Below are 20443 nucleotides of genomic sequence, written 5' to 3' on the forward strand. Positions count from 1 at the left end.
AGCCTCGCTAGGGCTGGACACACTGGACTTTGGCCTGAGATACCCCTTGTCTGGAGGCTGGGCTTGAGGTTTTGGGGCTGGAGATTGATTAAAGACAAGCAGGGTCCAGACCTCTTGTCTAATTGCTGTGAATGGCAATGGGTTACACAGGCCCCAGCTTAGGCATCGGACTGGTTCCTGAATTGTGTAGGGACCGGGGCTTGGTGGGCTTCACAAGGAAGGCTTCCTAAAGGAGGTAAGCTCTGGTTTGGGGTTTTGAAGGAAGGGAGAAGACCTGCTATTCCAGTTTCTATGAAACCCCCTTTCCTCCATCCTAATCCCTGTTCAGCCTGGCTGGCTAAAAAAGTCTGACTACTTCCAAAGCAATTTAGGCGGTACCAAGACAAGAGGCAGAAATAGGGAAAGGATGGAAAGAGAAGAGGAAAAGGGTAAGGTAGAAAGTTTGGGTTCCTAGCTAGTAGATTTGCCTACTGCCCTGTCTGATGGCTGACAGGCTAGCACCCACAGGCACCCACTAGATCGGGCTTAAATGTCCCTGCCTTTCACATTAGCCACCAGCCATATTTTTGGATTGGAGCCCATAGAAAGTGTTTACCACATAGTTACAGTTTTTATTACTCATATGTTCTACATACTCTGTGTTACTCACTCAGATGATTCCATTGTTTGCCTTAAAGTATTTATTCAATTGTTGAATTGGCTATACATTCACTTGGCTTTAAAATTATAAAAAAGTATTCAGTGAAAAGTCTCTCTTCCATTTTTGTTCCCCATAATTTGCCCCAACAAATAATGTTTATTAGTTTTTTATTCATCCTCCTAGATATTTTTGTTGCATGTACAAACCAAAACAAACAGACCTTATTTTCTCCTTTAAAAAGACACAGTTGGAAGCATAATGTTTTTACACTGTTAAGTATCTTGAATTTTTTCCACTCAATAAAATATCTTGGACTCTTTCCAGATCAATAGATAAAGAACTTCTTTATTTTATTTTACATAACATACTATTTCCTCATGAGATGTGCCATTATTTGCTTGATCAACCCCCTGTCAATGGACACTTACACTGTTTCCCACCTTTTGGAGTTCTGGAACCGGCTGCAGTGAGAGCCAGCATGTGTCCCATGTATGCAGATCCATCTGCAGGAAAAGTTCCTGTAAGTGCATTTCCACGCAGTCCTTGTCAGCACACCAAGCCCCCTATGACCACACCGGCTCTCTGGGCGGTGTCCACTTTATTTCTCAAAGGAACCCTTGGTGACTGTGGTCAGAATTCCACTTTCTCAAGCCTTGCTGCCCTCTTCCCTGTGACCTTCCCATCAGAACCTCTCACTAGGGTCCCTCACCAGATGGTTTGGCCTCTGGATCTGAGAAGCCTGGGCACTTGCCAACTCCACCATGGGTGGGGGTCTATGCCTGGGCCGCCAATCTGTCCAGAGTGATGGCTCCTTCTTCGTTCTCCAAGCCTTGGGCATCAGTGGCAGGTGTAGGAAGCTTGGTCTTCAGACCTCGATTGTCCAAGCCTCCAAGCCTCCTGCCAAATGCTGCTGTCTACTCTTCTCTGCCATCCCTCGTCCCCAGTTGTGACCTCCTTCTGATCGTTGGGTCATGTTCTAAGATCTGCTCCTCTCTGGCCTTGGATTTCCCATTTCACTGGGAGAGGCCTGCTTTGTTGGAGGAAAGGGGTGAAGGATGACCCAGGAAGAAGCTCCCTGTGAGAGGCATGCCTGTGAATAAGGGGCAGCCAAACTGACGTCATAAAACAAGGCCCTCAGGAGCCCAGGAGTGTCTGGGTTGGCCCAGGTCTGTGGCATCAGCTCATGTAGCAGATGGTACCATTCTGGCTGATGGAGACCAGGATGAGCAGGAGCCTTGAGCAGGTCAAGACCACACAGAAACATGGTTATCAGTATTGCTGTGAATGGCAATCACTCACCTTTGGAATTGTGGGTAGGACACAGTAGTTAAGAGTCCTGATTTCTGAGCCAGACTGTTCAAAACAGGGGATACCCTTTCTTACATGTCAGATGAGGAAATGGAGGACCTAGGAGGGGAGCGGCAGCAATGGGAGGCAATCTCGGGCCCCTCAACTCAGGCTCCACTGCTCCTCTCCAGTCTCAGGAACAAACCAGGCAGAGGTCCATCCTGCTGGCAGATTGGAGCAGGCATCCTCAAAAATGCCAAGGCTGGAGAAGTCAGCAAGGATCCTTGACAAGGCTTCCTGACCCATAGCTGGCTCCCGCTAGAATACTAGGCGTCAGGAGTCTCTGTGAGGTGACAGGCTAGGAAATTTCCTTGGTTTCTGTCTCTGACCCAGCTCTCTAGATCCTTCATGAACAAGGACACTGGGGCTTAGAAAGGTTATTTGTTGGAGACTAATACATGATGGAAGCATGATCTGAACCCATCTCTAAGACTTATAATCTGTCTGCTGTACCTAGATTCTTATCCAGTGACTACCTAGCCACAGCTCACACATTTCCAGTGATGGGGTGCTCACTCCCATCAGTATAGCCTATCACCTCAATGAGTGACAGCCCTATTAGAAGGCTCTCCTTCCATGGAGTCCCAGATACTGGGACTCCATGGAAGGAGATCCTGACAACCTTCAGGCTCCCTTCCGTCTTGGTCTCTATACTCCAGGTCAGCCCTATAGAGATTTGAAGATGGCGGCTGTGTCAACCCTGAGCCCTTTATCCTCCAGGCTAATGATCCTAGACTAGTCTTTTGTGTCTATAGGGCACCTTTCCCACCCCCCTCCCGGTATTAATTAGGGTTAAGTTCAGTTATGAGTAACGGACTCCACCACCACTGCCACAACTCCTCCCCCCCCAAAGAAAATTCCACAACAGTGGAAATGTGTTGCTTTCCACATTGGAAATGTGTTTGCTTTTCCCATAAGTCTGTGAGGCAGTTCAGGGTGGCATGCACCTCAAAGGTTTCAGGGACCCGGGATCCTTCTCTCTTGTGGCTCTGTTGTTTGTGAAATTCAACTCAAACTAGCAGAACATCATTACAAGAAGCTTAAGAGAAGGGAGAATATCTTTAGAGTGTTTGGAAAGTCTAAGGGTTCTAGTTTTGGGGCAGAGACAGTGGATACCACACTGTTGTTAAGCTGTTTCTCTCTTTAAGCTGTTTCCCCCCTGTGTATGGGCTTCCATGTCAAATAACATTGTCCATGTGATCTTCTAGTCCAAAAGGAGAAGCAGCCCTCCTGAAGTCCCAGAGTCCATATATCAAATCTTACAGAAGGAGTGACTGGCTTGGTTTAGGTCACTTACTCCTGCCAATACCAATTGCTGGGCCTTGGGTTTGCAATATTATTATGGTTGATCCTGCTGGGTTGGCTGTCTTCTCTTGGAAGTCAGTGTGAAGGACACAGAGACTGGACAGTCCCATCAGGGCCATGTGGACTGTGGGAAGGGAAGTCTTATCCAACAGAGAGATGGGATACCCCTAAACATGTTCAGTTTATCATGCTAAGGAGAGTGAGTTTTGTCTTATAAGCAACACGGAGCCCCTGGAAGATTTTGTCCGGTTTTGGCTGGTTTGATGAGTCACAACCTTTTTAAAAGAAGGAAACCAACGCAGGGAACACAAGAGAAATCTAATGAATGCTGGGATCAGGGATCATGGAAAGACTCCCTCTCACAGGGGAACATGCTCTCTTCATTCTCTTCATTCCCATCCCCAGATGGGAACTGCTGGGGGAGAAACAATGTCTGTTTTCAGAGAACACATATTTCCACTGGTGATGGAAGCTGTCTGACTGGGGAGACCCAGACAAGAGGGAGAAATTTGGCACACTGTTCATTCATTACTCATTCGATCCTGTATCCACACGTCTAACATTCACGGAATACCTACTATGTGCTGGGTTTTTTGTCTGGCAGGAGGCAGAGTGATAATGATGAGAAACGTTTGATAAGCCCTTTCACAGTTTCAGGCACCGGACTGACAGCCTTATAAGCATTAGCTCATTTAATCTTCACAAGAACTCAGTGAGGTCGGTACAATTATTACTCCATTTTATAGGTAAGGAAACATGAGGATGAAGGCAACATAATGAGTGTTCTCAAGGAACAGTCCATAGAGGGTGACAGACTGGAAGATAAATGATGACAGTGGAGGGAGTCAAGTGTTTTGGGGGCACACAGGCAGGAGCCCCTCACAGTGTTGTAGGGGGGAAGCATCTCCTCAAGTCTGACATTTGAAATGGGCAGAGAATCAGGAGGATGGAGGCTGGCAGGAGTGAGCAGCGGGCAATGATAACGGGGTGAGAGAAGCAGAGTGGAGTGCAGGGGTTGGCGCGCGCGTGCGTGTATGTGTGTGTGTGTGTGTGTGTGTGTGTGTGTGTGTGGTGGGTGGTGACAGGACACACAGGCAGGCGCCACCTGTGCAGACAAGCACAGGATTCCCTGAAAGCAAAGCAGCTGGGAGCAGCTATCACTGGGGCCTCCCAGCTTCTCCTTCAAGGTTCTAATTGCAGGCAGCAGGGGGCCTCCTCCTGCTGCTAGGAGGTCTAGCAGCAACGCCTGGGTGTGTATTAGCAGAGATTTCTTAGCCCATCTCCCCTTCCCAGGGCAGAGGGGAGGGCGATATTGGCCTGAATTGAGGCTGTGTCCAGCCTCCAGCCCACCCACCTCTTGATGGAAGACACTTGGCCAACCCCTGACATTTAGAGTCCTTCAAAGTACCTTGATCTGTGCTGGGCTTGAGGAAAGCAAGTGACTGTTTGAGGAAAGCCAGTGACAAGTGACAAGTTTCCAGGGCAGCTTTGTCCTCTCTTCCTTCTTTCCTGCCCCACCCTGGAGCGGTGCCCCCCCCATCCCATTCTCTCCTGTGTTTCCCCGCTCGGGGACACCCCAACCAGGCCTTACCCCTCAAAATAAGCCCTTCCCTACATCTAGGTGAAATGGAGAGGGCTCTGGGCTTGGGAAATGAGAAGTTAGGGATCTAGTTCGGCCTCTGCTACCAATTTGCTCTGTGACCTTGGGCAAGTCAGCCTTCCCTCTGGGTTTCCACCTCTGGGAAACGGACTTTGAAAGTCTGCAGCCTAATTTTGAGATAAATGACTTGCCTTTTATTTACTGAAGGGAAAGAAAAACAGCACACCCAGCATGCAGTGCAAAGGATGGGTGGAGTGCATGGATTAACGGTCTTTTGGAGAAGGGCGTGGCAGGAAGCAGGTCGGCTGTGCAGCGCTGGGGTGCCAGCGCTCTTGTCAAGGGTTCAGCCTTTCAGTTCTGAGATCAGAGCAGGAAGAAGGCAAGATGCTTTGGGCTTTCGAGAAGACTTCTTTCTGGATGAGGCGGGATTTGGGCAAGGATCTTAAACATGAGTACAGGTTGGGAAAGGAAGCAAGCATGAGCAAAGAGGAGTCCAGAGTTTATGAGTCTCTGGATGACTTTGCCAAAGGGGTGGGTGGAGAAAGGGCCCTCTGGTCCTAGACCCGGTCCTCCTATTCCTGACTCTCTGCGTGGACGCGCCGCTCCTCCAGAGGTCGCTGTTCCCCAGGAATCCGTCACGGGCGTCTACCCGGCAAGGCCGGGACTCCTGGTCCCCTTGCTCTGCTTCTATGGAGCTTGCGCGGCTCCGCACGGGCTTGGAGCTCCGAAAGGCTAACCGCGAAGGCGTGCGTGTGTGCCTGTGTGTATGTTGCGTCGGTTACCGGATTCGGACGGCTAGGCCCCCTCCTCAGTTCCCTCCCGCCTTGCCCCACTCCAGGGCTGCGGAAGGGCGTCCGGGTCTCGGGGTCTCGCTGCTCCAGCGGGCAGCGCAGCTGGTGGGCACGCGGCCGCCGCTACACTGTTGCCCGCTCTCCCGCCGCGCCTTGCCTGTGCGCTGTCCCCTCTCCCCGCTCGCTTCCCAAACACACACCGAGGCTTGCACCCTCACGCATCCTCCTTCCCCGCCAGGGTCACGCTGCAGGCCTGGAATAGGTTGCAGGCCCAGCCACGTCGCGCCGCTTCCGGCTCGGGGGCAGAGCGGTGTGTCTGGAAGGCGAGGCTTCCAGGGCAGTCCCCGCGCAGGTCGTGCGGATGGCAGGGGAGCACTCGGGACAGGCGCGGGTCGGGCGGGCACACAGAGCCACCGCCATCAGGAGGGGCACACGCACGCAGAGGGAGGAAAAACAGCTCCATCCTCGGAGGGACGAAGAAAGAGACCCTCGTTCGCAGAAACCCAGGGCGCACTTAGACAGCAGGAGCTGGGGCTGACGCTCCGACACACCTGGAAGCGTCCTTTTCTCCCCTGCCCGCAGCTGTGCCTCTCCCCAGCTTGTCGCACCGCGGTCGCTGCGAAGCCAGGGCCCCAGGTTGGGCGGCTGCGGAGCCGAGCTGTTTTCACCCTCGCCTGGGCCCACAACCCTCTTCCCGCGAACCAGAGTCGACAGGCTCCGCAGCTCGTCCGGGTCTCAACCGCGGCGCAGGGCTGGGGCCGGACCGGGCTCAAGCGAGCCCCCTACGATGTCGTCCCGGGATGGGGGGCCGGGAGGCGACCGGGGCCGGGCCTGGTGAAAGGAAAGAAAGACATTTCCTCGGAGAAGTGGGGGGTCTGTGGAGGTGTGGGGAGCAGTTTAGAGGCGCTTGGGTAGGGCGGGTGTCGGCTGGGGCACACGCGGGAAGCCCTGTCATTTCTGTGCTTGCTGTGGGTCTGGCCTCTCTTTTAACTCTGACCTGGGGTCCCGCTCCTGTGTGAGGGGAGCCCCGCCGCCTGAGGTTCGTCCCCGCAGGTCTCCCGATCTGGAGTCTCCCGCCTCCCGCCCGGGGCCAAGGGAGCCGATCGCTCAGGAACAGGCGGGGATCTGGGTGAAGAAAAGGGTCGGGCTTCGGCCAAACAACTGTCTCTCCACCGCAGAGCTGCAGCCCGATGGCGGAACGGGAAGAGGGGCGACTGCGCGCGTCTCGAAGCTTTCCCTGAGGCTGGCAGAGTTTGTGAATAAAATTAGAGAAGTGTGCGCGTGTGGCGTCCCCCTGCACGGCGGAGGCCGTGCTGTGCTCGCGGAATTCACACGGCGGGAAGGCCGCGCCTGAGGTCGCTCCGCTCCGCGTTCCCGCCTCCCCCTTAGCTCAGGGCCGCTCTTCGCCACGTTGGCGACTGACTTCTTTAGATTCTCAGAACCATCTGATAGCTGTCGTTTTCCCTTAGTCCAGAACAGTACGTCTAGGGCGACCATAAGGAGGCAAGAGAGGAGCCATGAAGGGAGGGACACCACCTATAGCTAGCAACACATCAAAGCAAACACGCAACAACTCCCGGTTGTTGGAGCATTTTGGGGTGGACCTCCCTCCCAAAAGGCGCCCCCCCAAAGCCTCCAGTTGTTTCTTGGCTGCGTGAAGGAGGTGGCAAAATAGTAAGGCAGAGGAAGGAAGAAGCCAGACTCTATTAGTGACACTGTAGCCAAGACACACAGAGCCTGTGGCCTCCTGCTTCTTGGAGGTTTCAGGCCCGGGGACTGAAGCATAGGTTTTCCCTGGAGGGAAGTGACAGAGTCACCCAGATAGCAAATGTGACAGGAAGCTGAGCCCACAGGTGGGAAAGCCTGGTGCCTGGGGGAAGTGCAGAAAACTGAATGCATTCCAAAGGTCCTGGTGGACCTTCTCCCAGCCCCCCACTCACCTACTCCTGACACTGTTCAAGACAAATCTAGATTTACACTAAAACCTTGGGAGGGATGAGAGGTTGCCAGAAACACCTTTCCCAAGCTTGGTCAGGGGCTAAGCCTCATTATTTGGATAAGTAAAGGAGTTCTGGCCTGTGAGTCTGGACACCTGTGTCCAACCCAACCCTGGGAATTGGGAGCAGCACTTCAAAAGCCTGGCTGAGTCACATGACCTCTGAGCCTGTTTGCACTCCTGGAAAAGTATATGTGTGTTTGAAGGGTCTGGATGATTCCTTAAGATCATGTTCCACCCCCACATTGCAGAACAAGGGCTAGGCGCCTATATCCCTTTCCCCCAACCTGAATCTGAGCAGCAGCGCGCCTGCTGGAAAGCCAGGCCGAGGCAAAGGCTCGCAGCTGCTCCTGGGAGTCTTGCCTGCACTCTGGAACCTGGGCTACATGGGCACAAAATGCCTCAGCCAGTCTGACCCTGAAGCTGGGCAGGAGGTTGGAGCCTGGGAAACCCGAGAGTGCTGGCGAGGAGGGAAGTGACTGGTTCCTGCCGGCCATTTTAGAAACGAAGACATTCAGAAGAAGGTGAGGTGCAGTAAGATGAGACCAATGTTGATTTTCCTTCCCATTTTCTCAGCTACTAGCAGGGCAGAGCCAGGCTAGAGCTGATGTGTGGTAGACAGTGTGGGGTATCTGCGAGTTCGAGCGAGATCTCCATGAAGTAATACACGAGCTTGGGGTATGAGTAAGGTGACCAGATAAAATAAATCTGCTAAACCTAGCAACCCTAGGTATGTGAGTTTATTTGGACTCATGCAAAACACTTCTTTCCAAAGAGCCTCCCCCAATCCTTTTTCTCTGGAGGGCCTTATCACCTAGAAAATTCCAATCCCCCAAAGCCACTAGCCCTGACTAACTCCTCGTCCATGGTTTGAGGACTAGACCACTTTTCTCCTTCCTGAGGACAGCCTGTTTAGGCAGACCCTGCACACCAGGTGGCCCCTTGGTCTGAGGAGTGTGTGTAGGGGCCACAGAGGACTTTCTCTCCCTGGATAGGAGCAGCCAGACCTGCTTCCACTCTCCTCTGCTCTCAGCCAGATGGCTTGAGAGGATAGAGACCTCCATCACGAAGATTAAGTGATAAGCACCTGGCCCTGCTCTATCTTGCAGGAGCCTAGGTGAGTCCCTTCCCTCCTCTGGGCCTCTGGTTGTCCCAACCGTGGAATGGGAAAGTTAGATTTACACTAGATTATTCCGTAGACTGGAAACTGTTAGAGGAAAGAATGTATCTGCCCCCACATCAACCCTGTTGAGTTACAGCTTGTAGGGGCCAGGAGATCCCTCCCGCCCTGCTCCTAGCACCTCTATACAGGGGATCTGATTCAGCGCAGTGACCACAGAGGGTTAGATAAACATTATCCCAGTAGGGGTAACCCAGTGAGGGGCTGGATCAGAGCTTGAGATCCAGGTGGGAGACTACACCTCGCCTGTCTTCTCTCTCCCCAAGAGTCTGCAAAGTGAAAAGTGCTCCCAATACCCTCTTCATAAATAGACTAGAGTGACATAACTACTTTTAGGTATTAGTCATGAAGTAGGTGCTTTTCTTTTTTCTTCTTCTTTGCAGGCTCCCTGCTGAGCAGAGAGCCCGATTTGGGGCTTGATGCCAGGACCCTGAGATCATGACCTGAGCCGAAGGCAGAGGCTTAACCCACTGAGCCACCCAGGCGCACCGAAGTAGGTGCTTTTAAATCTCATTTTTACAGAGAAAGAAACAGAAGCACAAAGAGTTAAAGCAATGTATCCAACATGACAGAGTCAGTAAGTAAGAGTGAGAACCAGAATCCCAGCAGCTTAACGTCAGCGTTTCTGCTCTTAACTCCTAGGCAAAGCAGGAAACTGAGGCTGGGTAGGGAAAGTAGCTTGGTGGCTGTCAGACAGCCTTATGACAGAGGACGGCAGCTGGGTTTCGGGCCTCGCATGCCGGAACTTTGACCACTGCGCGGCGCTGGCGGAGCAGCGGCCTGTCCAGTTCTTGCCCACGGCTGGCCATGCCCATTACTCCTGTGACCCCTCAGGGTTGAGATGGGCCCAGTCTACTGGATGTTGGGTTCCTGGCCAGGGGAGAAAAGAGCCTAATGGGCTGGGCAGAAACCCGGCTGGTAAGAAGAAGGGCAAGGACCAACCTTGTGTGCGGGGACTCCTGAGAGACGAGGCAACGCTGGCCTGGGGCTGAGGTCAGGGCTCATTGAGGAAGGTGTCTTTAGGGGTCCTGTTGCCGGTCCGTAGGGCCTACAAGTCCGGCCAGAAAGGGGGGGGCAGCCCTGCAGTGCGGCTGGGGGTAAGGAAATGGAGCGAGGGATTCTCGGACCCACGAAGAAATACCCCCCCCAAATGCAGGGTTTCCACAGGAAACGAGGCAGGGATTCACCGAAGGCGAAAGACACAGTCACAGAGCCCAAGACAAACGGATACCCGGGCCGAAAGGGGCAGAATACAGACAAACTCAGAGCGACGGACCGGTGCGCGCCCCCGGAATACCCGCCGAAGCGCCGCACAGTAGCTTCGGGGAGAGGGCGACGCTCAGGCGACGCGCTCCCCGGGTCTCCCTGCACACACTCTTGCGTCTGGGGTCCTGCGACGCGGCAAGAGGGTGTATGGCGGGGTCTCGGCTTTGGAAGGGAGAAGAGGGGCGCAGCCGGAATCTCTCACCTCTCCGAGGCCCGAGGCTGAGAGCGCCAAGTTTGCTCCTCGCGATCACTCAAGTGCGTCTCCCTTAGGGCCGGAAGCGGCTCTGGATCCGGCGGGCCCCGCTCCGGCGGCTTCGGTCCCGCGGTCTCAGGCTCCCGCTCGCGCTCCAACTGCGCTTCGGCCTTGGTGGCCCCGGGCGCTGCCGTGGATAGATGAAGGCTCGGGGGCTTTCCCTACTTCTCCCCGCGCCGGATGGCGCCCGCGTGAACCTCAACATCCAGAGGCTGGGCGCACTGGTTCCAGGTGGTGGCTCCGGGGAGCGGAGCGTGTGCGGGATCTGCGGGCAGAGGAGGACCCGCCTCCGGCCACCCGAGCCAGCTCTCGCCTGTGGCCGCTGTTTGTTCCCGCCGGGCCCCTCCGCTGAGGCAGTCCTCCCGCCCCCTCCCGCCCCGCCCCACCCCGCTCGGGGAGCTCCGCCCCGGGTTCGCGCTCTTCCGCCTTAGGCAGCCGCGAGGCGGGAGGGACAAATTCCCCTACCCCCCCCATCCCGGGGGCACTGGGGGCCGAGACCGGCCAGGGTCAGGGGAAGCCTCAGCTCCTTCCGCCCACGCCCCGGGTGTGGGCGCCGGGCTTCGGCTCCCGGGGCCGCGGGGAGAGCGGCCAGTCGGGTGCTCACCGGGAGGTGAGAGCCGCGAGTTGGGCCACGAGGGGGCGCTGCGGAGCTGGGGGACACCCCTCCCTACCCTCCTCAGTCCCCCGCCCCCTCCCCGCCCGCGCGCAAAACACACTCGCCCCAGAGGCAGCGCGGCGGAGCCCAAGCCGCGGCCGGAGCGGAGCCGGAGAACGGCGGTGGCGGCGGCGGCACCATGACCCTGGGCAGCTGCTGCTGCGAGATCATGTCCTCCGAGAGCTCCCCGGCCGCGCTGTCCGAGGCTGACGCAGACATAGACGTGGTGGGCGGCGGCGGCGGCAGCGGTGGGGGGGAGCTCCCTGCCCGCTCCGGGCCCCGCGCCCCCCGGGACGTGCTCCCCCACGGCCCCGAGCCTCCTCCGGAGGAAGCCGAGGCGGACGCAGCCGAGGACGAGGAGGAGTCCGGCGGCTGCTCGGACGGCGAGCCCCGCGCTCTAGCGCCCCGGGGGGCGGCGGCCGCAGCGGGAAGCCCCGGACCAGGCGCGGCGGCGGCGGCAGCGGCCCGGGGCGCCGCGGGGCCCGGGCCGGGACCGCCGTCGGGGGGCGCGGCGACGCGGAGCCCCCTGGTGAAGCCTCCCTACTCGTACATTGCGCTCATCACCATGGCCATCCTGCAGAGCCCCAAGAAGCGGCTGACGCTGAGCGAGATCTGCGAGTTCATCAGCGGCCGCTTCCCCTACTATCGGGAGAAGTTCCCCGCCTGGCAGAATAGCATCCGCCACAACCTCTCGCTCAACGACTGCTTCGTCAAGATTCCCCGCGAGCCGGGCAACCCGGGCAAGGGCAACTACTGGACGCTCGACCCGGAGTCGGCCGACATGTTCGACAACGGCAGCTTCCTGCGGCGCCGCAAGCGCTTCAAGCGGCAGCCGCTACCGCCGCCGCATCCACACGCGCACCCTCATCCCGAGCTGCTGTTGCGTGGCGGGGCTGCGGCGGCGGGGGACCCCGGCGCCTTCTTGCCCGGCTTTGCCGCTTACGGCGCCTACGGCTATGGCTACGGCTTGGCGCTCCCGGCCTATGGCGCACCTCCACCGGGCCCGGCCCCGCACCCGCATCCGCACCCGCACGCCTTCGCTTTCGCCGCCGCTACCGCGCCTTGCCAGCTGTCGGTACCCCCAGGCCGCGCCGCTGCTCCTCCACCCGGACCTCCGACGGCCTCGGTGTTCGCGGGCGCAGCCTCAGCTCCAGCCCCCGCGCCTGCCCCGGGCGCAGGGTCGGGCCCCGGCCCCGCAGGCCTGCCAGCCTTCCTGAGCGCCGAGCTGGGGTGCGCCAAAGCCTTCTATCCCGCGTCGCTGAGCCCTCCCGCAGCCGGCACCGCGGCGGGTCTGTCTACCGCACTCCTGCGCCAGGGCCTCAAGACAGACGCGGGCGGTGGTGCGGGCGGCGGGGGCGCAGGGGCCGGGCAGAGGCCTTCCTTCTCTATAGACCACATCATGGGCCACGGTGGCGGCGGGGCAGCACCCCCGGGCGGAGGCGAGGGCTCCCCGGGATCGCCTTTCGCGGCGGCGGCAGGTCCTGGGGGTCAAGCCCAGGTCTTGGCTATGCTGACTGCCCCAGCCCTGGCTCCAGTGGCCGGCCACATCCGCCTCTCTCACCCCGGGGACGCGCTCCTGTCCTCAGGGCCCCCGTTTGCCAGCAAAGTCGCCGGCCTCAGTGGCTGCCACTTCTGACCGCATCGAGCTCAGGGCCGGTAAGGCCCGCACTCCTCAGCCTCTCCCGGGAGCTCCTGCGGTCCCAGCGGAACTCAGGGAGTCTATTTATGAAGAGTCTCCAGACCTTGGGCCGGCGCTCGTGACTTGGCACTTCAGGCTCCATGCTCAGAATTTCGGCGAGAGTTGGGACGAAGCGGGCTCCATCGATCAGGGAGAGGCCCAGGTCTACGCGATGAATTCGCAAGCCATGATCATTCCCACTCTAATATGAGCATTAAAAAGATCGGAGGAGCCTTTGCTTTTTCCCAGCCTCTGCGCCTCTCAGAGGCTGGGAGGAATGCTTTCCTGGAGAGATGTCTGCCCAGGCCCTACCGATTCCACCAGAAACACCAACTGCACAGAGAGGTCTCCCTTTCTGCCTCTCCCTCACTCCTTCCCCCCAATTTGAGGCCCTGCTTGTCAGATATTATAATTTAAAGATACCTATTATCTGCTTTGTGCTTAAAAGAAAATTTCAACTTTTTTTTCTTGCTGTTCTCCAAGAAAGCTCGTTTCCTCTGAAGCCTAAAGCAGTGTCTACACCGGCGAAGATGAACGGAGAGGTTAAGCGAGGGGTTTCCACAGTCCCCGCAGAAACCCGGGATCCCACTACACTGAGGAACATCCTCCCTCTTTTGTGTTGGGGTGCTTTTAAAGGAACTTTCCCCTTTTCCCATGGCAGGCTGGGTCCAGCCATCCAGGGCCAGCGGCCCTCTCAGCGCTCTGCTCTGTCCCAGGCCCTGGGATATTTATTGTAGCTAAAGGCAATGAGGTTGGGGTGGGACAGGAGGGTCTGGGTCAAGGACTGGAGAGGTGGGGGTGGGGTGGGCAAGAGCACATCCTGTGGCAGGGGGTCCTGTAATTACGTGTAAATATCTGTACAGCGGGCTGCTATCTGCATTCTCTGTCCACTGGGTGTGAATTGATTTAGATTTCCCCACTGAGGGGAGACTCTGTGAAATCGTCTGATGGTTTGTGTGGAAGAAAAGAAAAATCTGTCTTCCCCCCCATTCCCATTGGTGTCAGTTGAATAAATGTATGTGAACTCCGGCAGTCACTAGCTCTGTCTGCTTGCCTGCACTCCCCTTTTCCAGTCGGAGCTTTCCCAGACACCCAGCTCCCAGGTAGAGAGGGAGTGGGGAAGAGCCCTGCGCAGCCCAGACAGGTAAAGGAGGTCTTGGGCTTATTGGATACTGGGAATGTTGTGGCCTTAGCCTTTGGCTGTCGATGGGGCTAGGACTCTGGGAAGCCTGGGACCCCTGTAGCACTTTCATTTTCACTCTGGTCCTAAATGTCTGCCTGGGGTTCTACAGCCGAGGTTTTGTTTCAAATGGATTCTCATCTGGTTTAGACTTCAGGGAGGCCTGGTCTTATCTGGGAGCCCAGTGCTCATGGACAATCTACTCACTAAGTACAGTTGGAGTGAATGTGTTTCTTGATGCATATTCTGTATGCCTCTGTGTGCGGAGGCTTTCCTGGAACTTGTTCCTGTTTGTGTTTCTGAGGGTCCTCTGTATCCTTGCTTTTTGTCCTTCTTTGTGGGGGGAGGAAGTGAGTTGTATTTTAGGATATCTGTATTTTTATTTCTTTATATGTTCATGTATGTGTGTCTCTATGTTTGTGATTGTCACTGTCTTTTTCTGGCTCTGTAAGAGGAGAGAGACCTCTCTTTAGCCACTGTAGAGCCTTTTGGGGGGATCTCCCTCCCTCCTGCTGCTGTGGACAGGTCAGTACGAATAGCTTGAATGGGGGACTGTGAAACCCTTCTCTCCTCTGACCTGAGCGGGTTAGAAGTGTACTATGAGCCAAAAGAGAGAGGCAGTGCCTTCCTACTCTATTAAGGCAAACCTTCCCAACCCTTGAACCATGCTCACAGCCAGAACGTACTGCTGAAGTGCAAAACCATTGGGAATCATGGCTGGAGCCTTCCATAAACTTACTGAGTTTCCCAGCTTGCTGCCTGTGCCTGGGACTCCAGCTGGCTAGATTCGAAAGCATGTTGGGCGGGAGGGGATGCTTTGGTTGAACAAAGATGGTTACTCCGCTCTTTGTACATTCAACTGAGGATAGAAGAAGAGAAGGAGAGGAGAGAAGGAGAGATACGAAGGTGCAGAATGAGGCATTTCAGCCATCACACGGGAAAATATACACATGCTGAGGGCGAGTGTTGGGCTAGAGTGACAGCTAGAAGGAGGAAGACAGGGTCAGGGAACCAAGTCTGGAAAACTTGAGAGGGGCAGGCAGGGAGAAGCCCCACAGGCCTCTTTAGCCAGAGTCCCCGGCATTAGCAACCCAGGCATTAGCAACAGCAGGAAAGGAGAAGGTGGTAGAGGACAGAGTGCCCTAAGGGAAGAGGGTCAGAATCAGGATCAGGTTAGGGAATGTACCAGGGCTAAGGAACAGTGGTTGGAACTCTTAAGTGTCTCAGGTGGTTCCCTAACAGAGGGGAGACAAGGTTGGAGGTGCAGGTAGTAAATTAGGCTCCTCTGCCAGGGAGGGGTCCTTGTCCTTGAGAGACTGTGGGAGGGTGGGGAGGTCGAAAGCAGTGGGCCACCTTCGCATGATTTTTTCAAACAGTCCACGAGAAGTAAGGTTAGAGTTAGTGGTAGAAAGGGAAATGGCCTGCTGATATGGGGATAATGGCTCTGGCGGGTTGCTTGGTTGACTTCCGTTGCTGACTTTAATTTCTTTTCATTTGAGGGAGGTTGAACATGACCGTGTGTGTTTGCCCTGAATAAAGCATTTTGTAGCTTATGTGATCTTATTTACCATGAATATGTCACTCCCAGATCTTAGGTTGGAGCTTCAAGTAAAATATTTATCAGTTAGTTTTTCCTCTGTGGAAGGGAGAAAATTGAGTCAGAATTCATATCTGATGGTGGATAGGCAGATCAGAATATAGGGCCTCAGTCACTTTTTCCAGGAGTAGCAGCAGATCCTTCTGGACTCCTCAGTGTGTGTTTGTGAAAGTAAATGTGTGTGTAAATTCATTTGAGCATATTGCCTTTATGTATTTGTGTGTCAGAGGGTCCATATCAGGAAGTGGTAGAAATAAGAGGATCGGGAAAGAGTGAGATGCACCCTTCCAGGGGTTTCTAAGAAGGTTGAGGCTCCAGACCCATGACTCAGATCCCAGTTTCCCCATGGGTCAAGAAGACCAGATCTGGCTCAGATTATGGCCGAGGACTGGGAGGCAGAAAGAAACCACAGATGCCCAACTGCCCTTGAAAACTACAGGAAAAGAATTGCTGAGAGATCCGTACTACTAAAGGCAGGTGAGAAGGGAGGGTGTTTAGAATCTGAGACTCTTTTAGGTTGTGTGGAGCCAGAACCTGTAAATTAGGAACTGGCAAGGACCCACCTGGGACCTGGACTGTAGGGAAGAGCAAGAAAAAGGATGAAGGGGTTGCAGATAGAGCCCTCTCTTTGTGCTCACCCCCCGACCCCCCCCCCCCCCCACAGACCAGAGGGACGCGGTAAGTGGCTCCTTCCCTCCCTGTGGGTGCAAAGGGTGGGTGTTCAGTGTAAGGCAGCTTACTTAGGAGACCAGGTCCCTGGGAGGAGAAACAGGCCATCCCATCTGGAGCACCTTCTGTGGGTTCCCTTCCTGTCTGGATGGAGACAGCTGAGCCTCTACCAGCGCAGGCCCCAACAATCGGTGACAATAAGAAAATATCCAGGGCACACCTTCATCTCTCGAGGTGAGAAAAAAAAAATGCTAAGAAATCGGCCTGGGGTTCAGAGAGTGCTGTTGAGAGCGGGCAGTTTAAAGGGGAAGAAAATTGGCGAATTTCACTGGTCAATTTCACTTCATTTCGTTCAATTTCGTTCAATTTCATTCCTTTTCATCCGGCGCCGGGAGGCCCGAGGCCACAAGGAGGGGGAGGGGTCTTTCTGACAGAATTTACCCCATCTTGCAGATTTACTTTCTACGGGCCGAGAACAGCCTTGATTCTCAAACTTTGACTTACGTCTTTCAGCCACGGTTGGGGAAGGGATTTTATTTTATTTCATTTTATTTTATTGAAGGGCATTTGGTTTGGGTGATCGAGGCACATCGGTGAACCTCTCCCTACTTCTCTCTTGCAGCCCAATTAAAGTGGTTAATTCTTTTCACCGCCGATTCCTCCCCATCTTTCTTTTCTCCTGGGGCTCCCCGGACCACCCAGGAGCCAGAGTTGAGGTGGGGGCGGACACTTCCCCTCCATTTCCAATTTGTTCTCGCCGCAGCGGGCGCGTCTTCGTGGTTACAAAGCGCTTTTCCCCTGATGACTTTTTTCCCCTTTTCAAAAACACTTCTCTCTCTCCCCTTCAACTAGCAACCCTCCCCAGGCCCACCCCTCCTCCCTCTCCGCTCGGGTTGATTTAAACTTCGCCTCCTCCAGAGCCGCCGTAGCGCGCACTTAATGAAGTTGAAGGCTCGGTGAGCCCGGGTGAAGAGGGTTTGGAATCCGTTGAAAGGGGCGTTTTTGTGACACTGATTGGGGCGGGGGCGGGGGCGGTCGCGGACCAGACAATGACCGATCGGGCGGGTTTTCCTTCGCCTTGGGTCAGGCGAATAAAGGCGCCGACGCTGTTTAAACGAGGGACCCTGCAAGAGAAAGGGAGGAAAGATTTCGAGTGTGGAGCGTGCCTCCTAGGATTTCGGGCGGTTGGAGCAGGCAGCTCGCATAGGGTCTTTACGGACCGGATTCGGGATTTAATTCATACCCCGCGCATCCCGCCAAAGAGAAGAGAGGCGAGTCTGGGTTTGTGCCGAAATTATTACGTTACGTGGTTCCAGAGGTTATCTAGGATAAGGACTGGAGATGTGTCTAGGGAGGACCAACCGGGATGATGAGACCCAGGTCACATTTGTCCTCGGGGATGGCGCTCTGAGATTTATGGAGAAACGGTGAAAGAGAACTTGAGGTGGGCAGAGGTCGTACAAGATAATTCAGCCTCCTAAGCTTTTCCTCAATCAGGGTATTTGAGAGCAAAACAAATGTTAATTGGAGTTTCGGAGCGTGATGATTCTCTTCTTTAAGGTCGGATAGACACGTACCAACACAGAAAGCTGAAGGGAGGATAGAGGTTCCTAGCTCTAATTTCCGAAACGAATTTTTCTGCGAGCTGGTGGGCGCGGCGCGGCGCGGGGTGGAGCGGGCACCGCCTCCTTTCCCAGACGAGGGAGCCGGGCGGCGGGACCCTGCAGCGGCGCCAGAGGCCAGGCCGAGACGCTTAGGACGGCTGCGAAGCCTGGCGCTCTCCTCCGGTGCCTGCGTCCCCGGGTTGCCCCGGGCGCCGACATCCTTGGGGTTGTTTCTCACCCGCGCTGGGTTCCTAGCTCCGAGTACCGGGTGTCCGCCGAGCGCTCTCTTTTCGCTCCACACGGACTCCGAGCGGAACTCGCTCCGCAGTCTGCATCTTCGGTTTGCTCCTTGGCGGCGGGGGTCTACGCCGGGTGCCCTCCTGCCGGCCGGGGACAGCCTCCTCGCCGCAATTCCGTACTCCTGGAGGGCGTCGACAGGGTCCCGGTCTTCACCCCCGCCCTCCCACTATTCGGAGATGCGCGAGTGGCGAAGGGTGCGCAGAGGACCCCGCAGGAGCGGCTGGGGAGATGCGCATAGTTGAGGCTACCAGGGTCTCGCGCGTTTCCCCTTCAGAAGCCCGGGCTCTGTAGGGTCTGGGCTGTTTCCCTAACGCTGGGAAATCTCCTTAGACTAGTCGCACTTCCGGGGCATTTCTGCCTACGCAGGCAGAAGTATCGTTGGAATTGCGGTCAGAAGTATCGTTGGAATTGCGGTTGGACGGATTTTAGGACTGGAAAAGACAAGTTATTGGGGAACAATATATTTAAATATATCTCTTTGATTCTATCCCTTCCTAAAAATCACACTGCCTTGAAAAGCATATTTCAAATGATCTCGGCAGACACTGCCAAATTGTGTGTGGAGGGGCACTGAGGGTACAGGAGTGGGTCTTATTGTCCACGTTAACTCCTGCCGCTTACAGAGTGCCCTCGCTTCGCGCCCCTTTCCCCCGGCAGGTGTCGGTGCTGCTAGGACTCTTTGACTTAGATGCCCCATCCCAGTCGGGTGGCGACGCGTCGGGTCCCTGCTGGGTGTGGGAAGATCCTCCACCCTCGGCCGCCCACCTCGGTCCTTCTCTGCTCGCAGGGTCACCTCTTCTCCTGGGCCCTGTGGGTTCACGTCTCACGTGCAGAGTTCTACGCAAATGTTCTCATCTTTATGAGCCGGTTCTGGCTTTCCCACCAGTCACCCCCAGTCAAAGAGGGCTGCTGGTGTGGTTATCGCTTAAATTAGCCTCAGAGCCAGACGACAGGAGCCACTTTCTGCGCTGGAGCGGAAGCGACCAGGCCAAGATCGCACCCCGGATCAGTTGCGGAGTCCGGGAGTGGATCCAACGACCTGGATTCCCTGTGCAAGGAGTCGGATCCCAGGGCTCGGAGGTCTGGCTTTTCGCCCAGTTCCCAACGTCCTGGCCGCTCTGACCAGTCACGCTTTGTGGAGCTCCAGGCAAGCGGGAGGATCGATGGCCATGCTGAGTGTCTTCTTGCAAACCCATGGGTTTTCAATCTAGCAATGCAAGGGCGCATAGGCTGCTAGGCCGCCTCCGAGTTCTGATCCGCTCCCGGCAGCAGCTCTGATCTGCATACCCCACACCTCTTTCCCTCCGCTCCTCTGTTGATCACCTGGAGATTCTGTGGCCCGCGTCAGGGCTTAGTCTGTGTGCAAGAACAGTTTTCCTGCGTGAGGAGGATTTGCTTGGTAAAGAGCAAACTTAGGCAAGTGATTTTACCTCCCGTGCTGGAGATCTCTTTCCTCTCTTTTCTCTCTTTCCTCTGGTATTTATTTTCTCAATAAATACCTCTCCACAGGTATTATTAAGCACCTACTGTGTGCCGGGCATTGTGCCAGAGATACGAACAAGGAACATCTGCCTAGCATCATTACACTCAATCTAACTGTAGTTTAGAACCAAAAGACAGGCAAAACAAGTGATTACCACCATATTTGAGGTAAAAAAAAAAAAAAAAAAGTTTGGTGTTTTAAGAGTTTCTACTTCATGATGATGGTACCAGGTATCACAGTCCAGAGGTGTGTATGTGCTTTTTGGATATTTGGGGTCTGTGACTGTGTATATTTTTGTGCATGAGAGCGCACCTGAGCCTGTTATTGTGCGTGGGTGACTGTGCTTGGGAGGGATATCTGTTACTGATTCCATGTGTGCTAACACGTATATTTGTGACTGTATCAGTGTGAGTCCCAGCGTGTGGTCCCCACTCCTTGGGTGTCTGAAGCAGAGGCTGGAGGGGTGTGGGTGTGAAGGACTGGGATGGGAGGGTTAGGAATGGGTCTCTGCAGGGGTGTACTTGAGGAGGACTCAGTGTTAAGCCTCTCTCCCTATTCTTTGAGTCAAGATTGGGGCCATCAGTCTTCCCCCTACTTCCTTCCCCACTACCCACGGGCTGGGAAGGAGAAGCAGCCAGTGAGGGTGCTGAGAGGCACAGATCTCCCCTCCTGATGCTCCTGCTTTCTCCCTGTCCTGCTGGTGTCTAGTCCTCTTAGCCTACCTTCGATTCAGGATGGCTCCAAGTTGTTCTAGAGTAGCCCGGAGGCTCCACTGTCTGGCCTCTTTCCGACCTGCTCTCGAGCCAGGGGCCTTGAGCCTGCTTCCCTCTAGCCTGCACCTAGGGACTAGGTCTGCATTCCTGGGGATCTTTGGAGCCCACCTTTGGAGGTAGGAAACT

At 55.4% G+C, this 20443-nt stretch overlaps 1 protein-coding gene across 1 annotated transcript; it reads left to right on the plus strand.

Annotated features, from left to right (window-relative positions):
* The first annotated feature begins 10786 nt into the window (after positions 1 to 10786).
* Positions 10787 to 13743, plus strand: FOXD2 (forkhead box D2). The gene has a single exon (XM_059137036.1). The coding sequence runs from the start codon at positions 11173 to 11175 to the stop codon at positions 12667 to 12669; it is 1497 nt and encodes a 498-aa protein (XP_058993019.1). The 5' UTR covers positions 10787 to 11172; the 3' UTR covers positions 12670 to 13743.
* The last annotated feature ends 6700 nt before the right edge of the window (positions 13744 to 20443 follow it).

This window comes from Mustela lutreola, chromosome 10 (assembly GCF_030435805.1).
Source record: "Mustela lutreola isolate mMusLut2 chromosome 10, mMusLut2.pri, whole genome shotgun sequence".
Classification (NCBI taxonomy): domain Eukaryota; kingdom Metazoa; phylum Chordata; class Mammalia; order Carnivora; family Mustelidae; genus Mustela; species Mustela lutreola.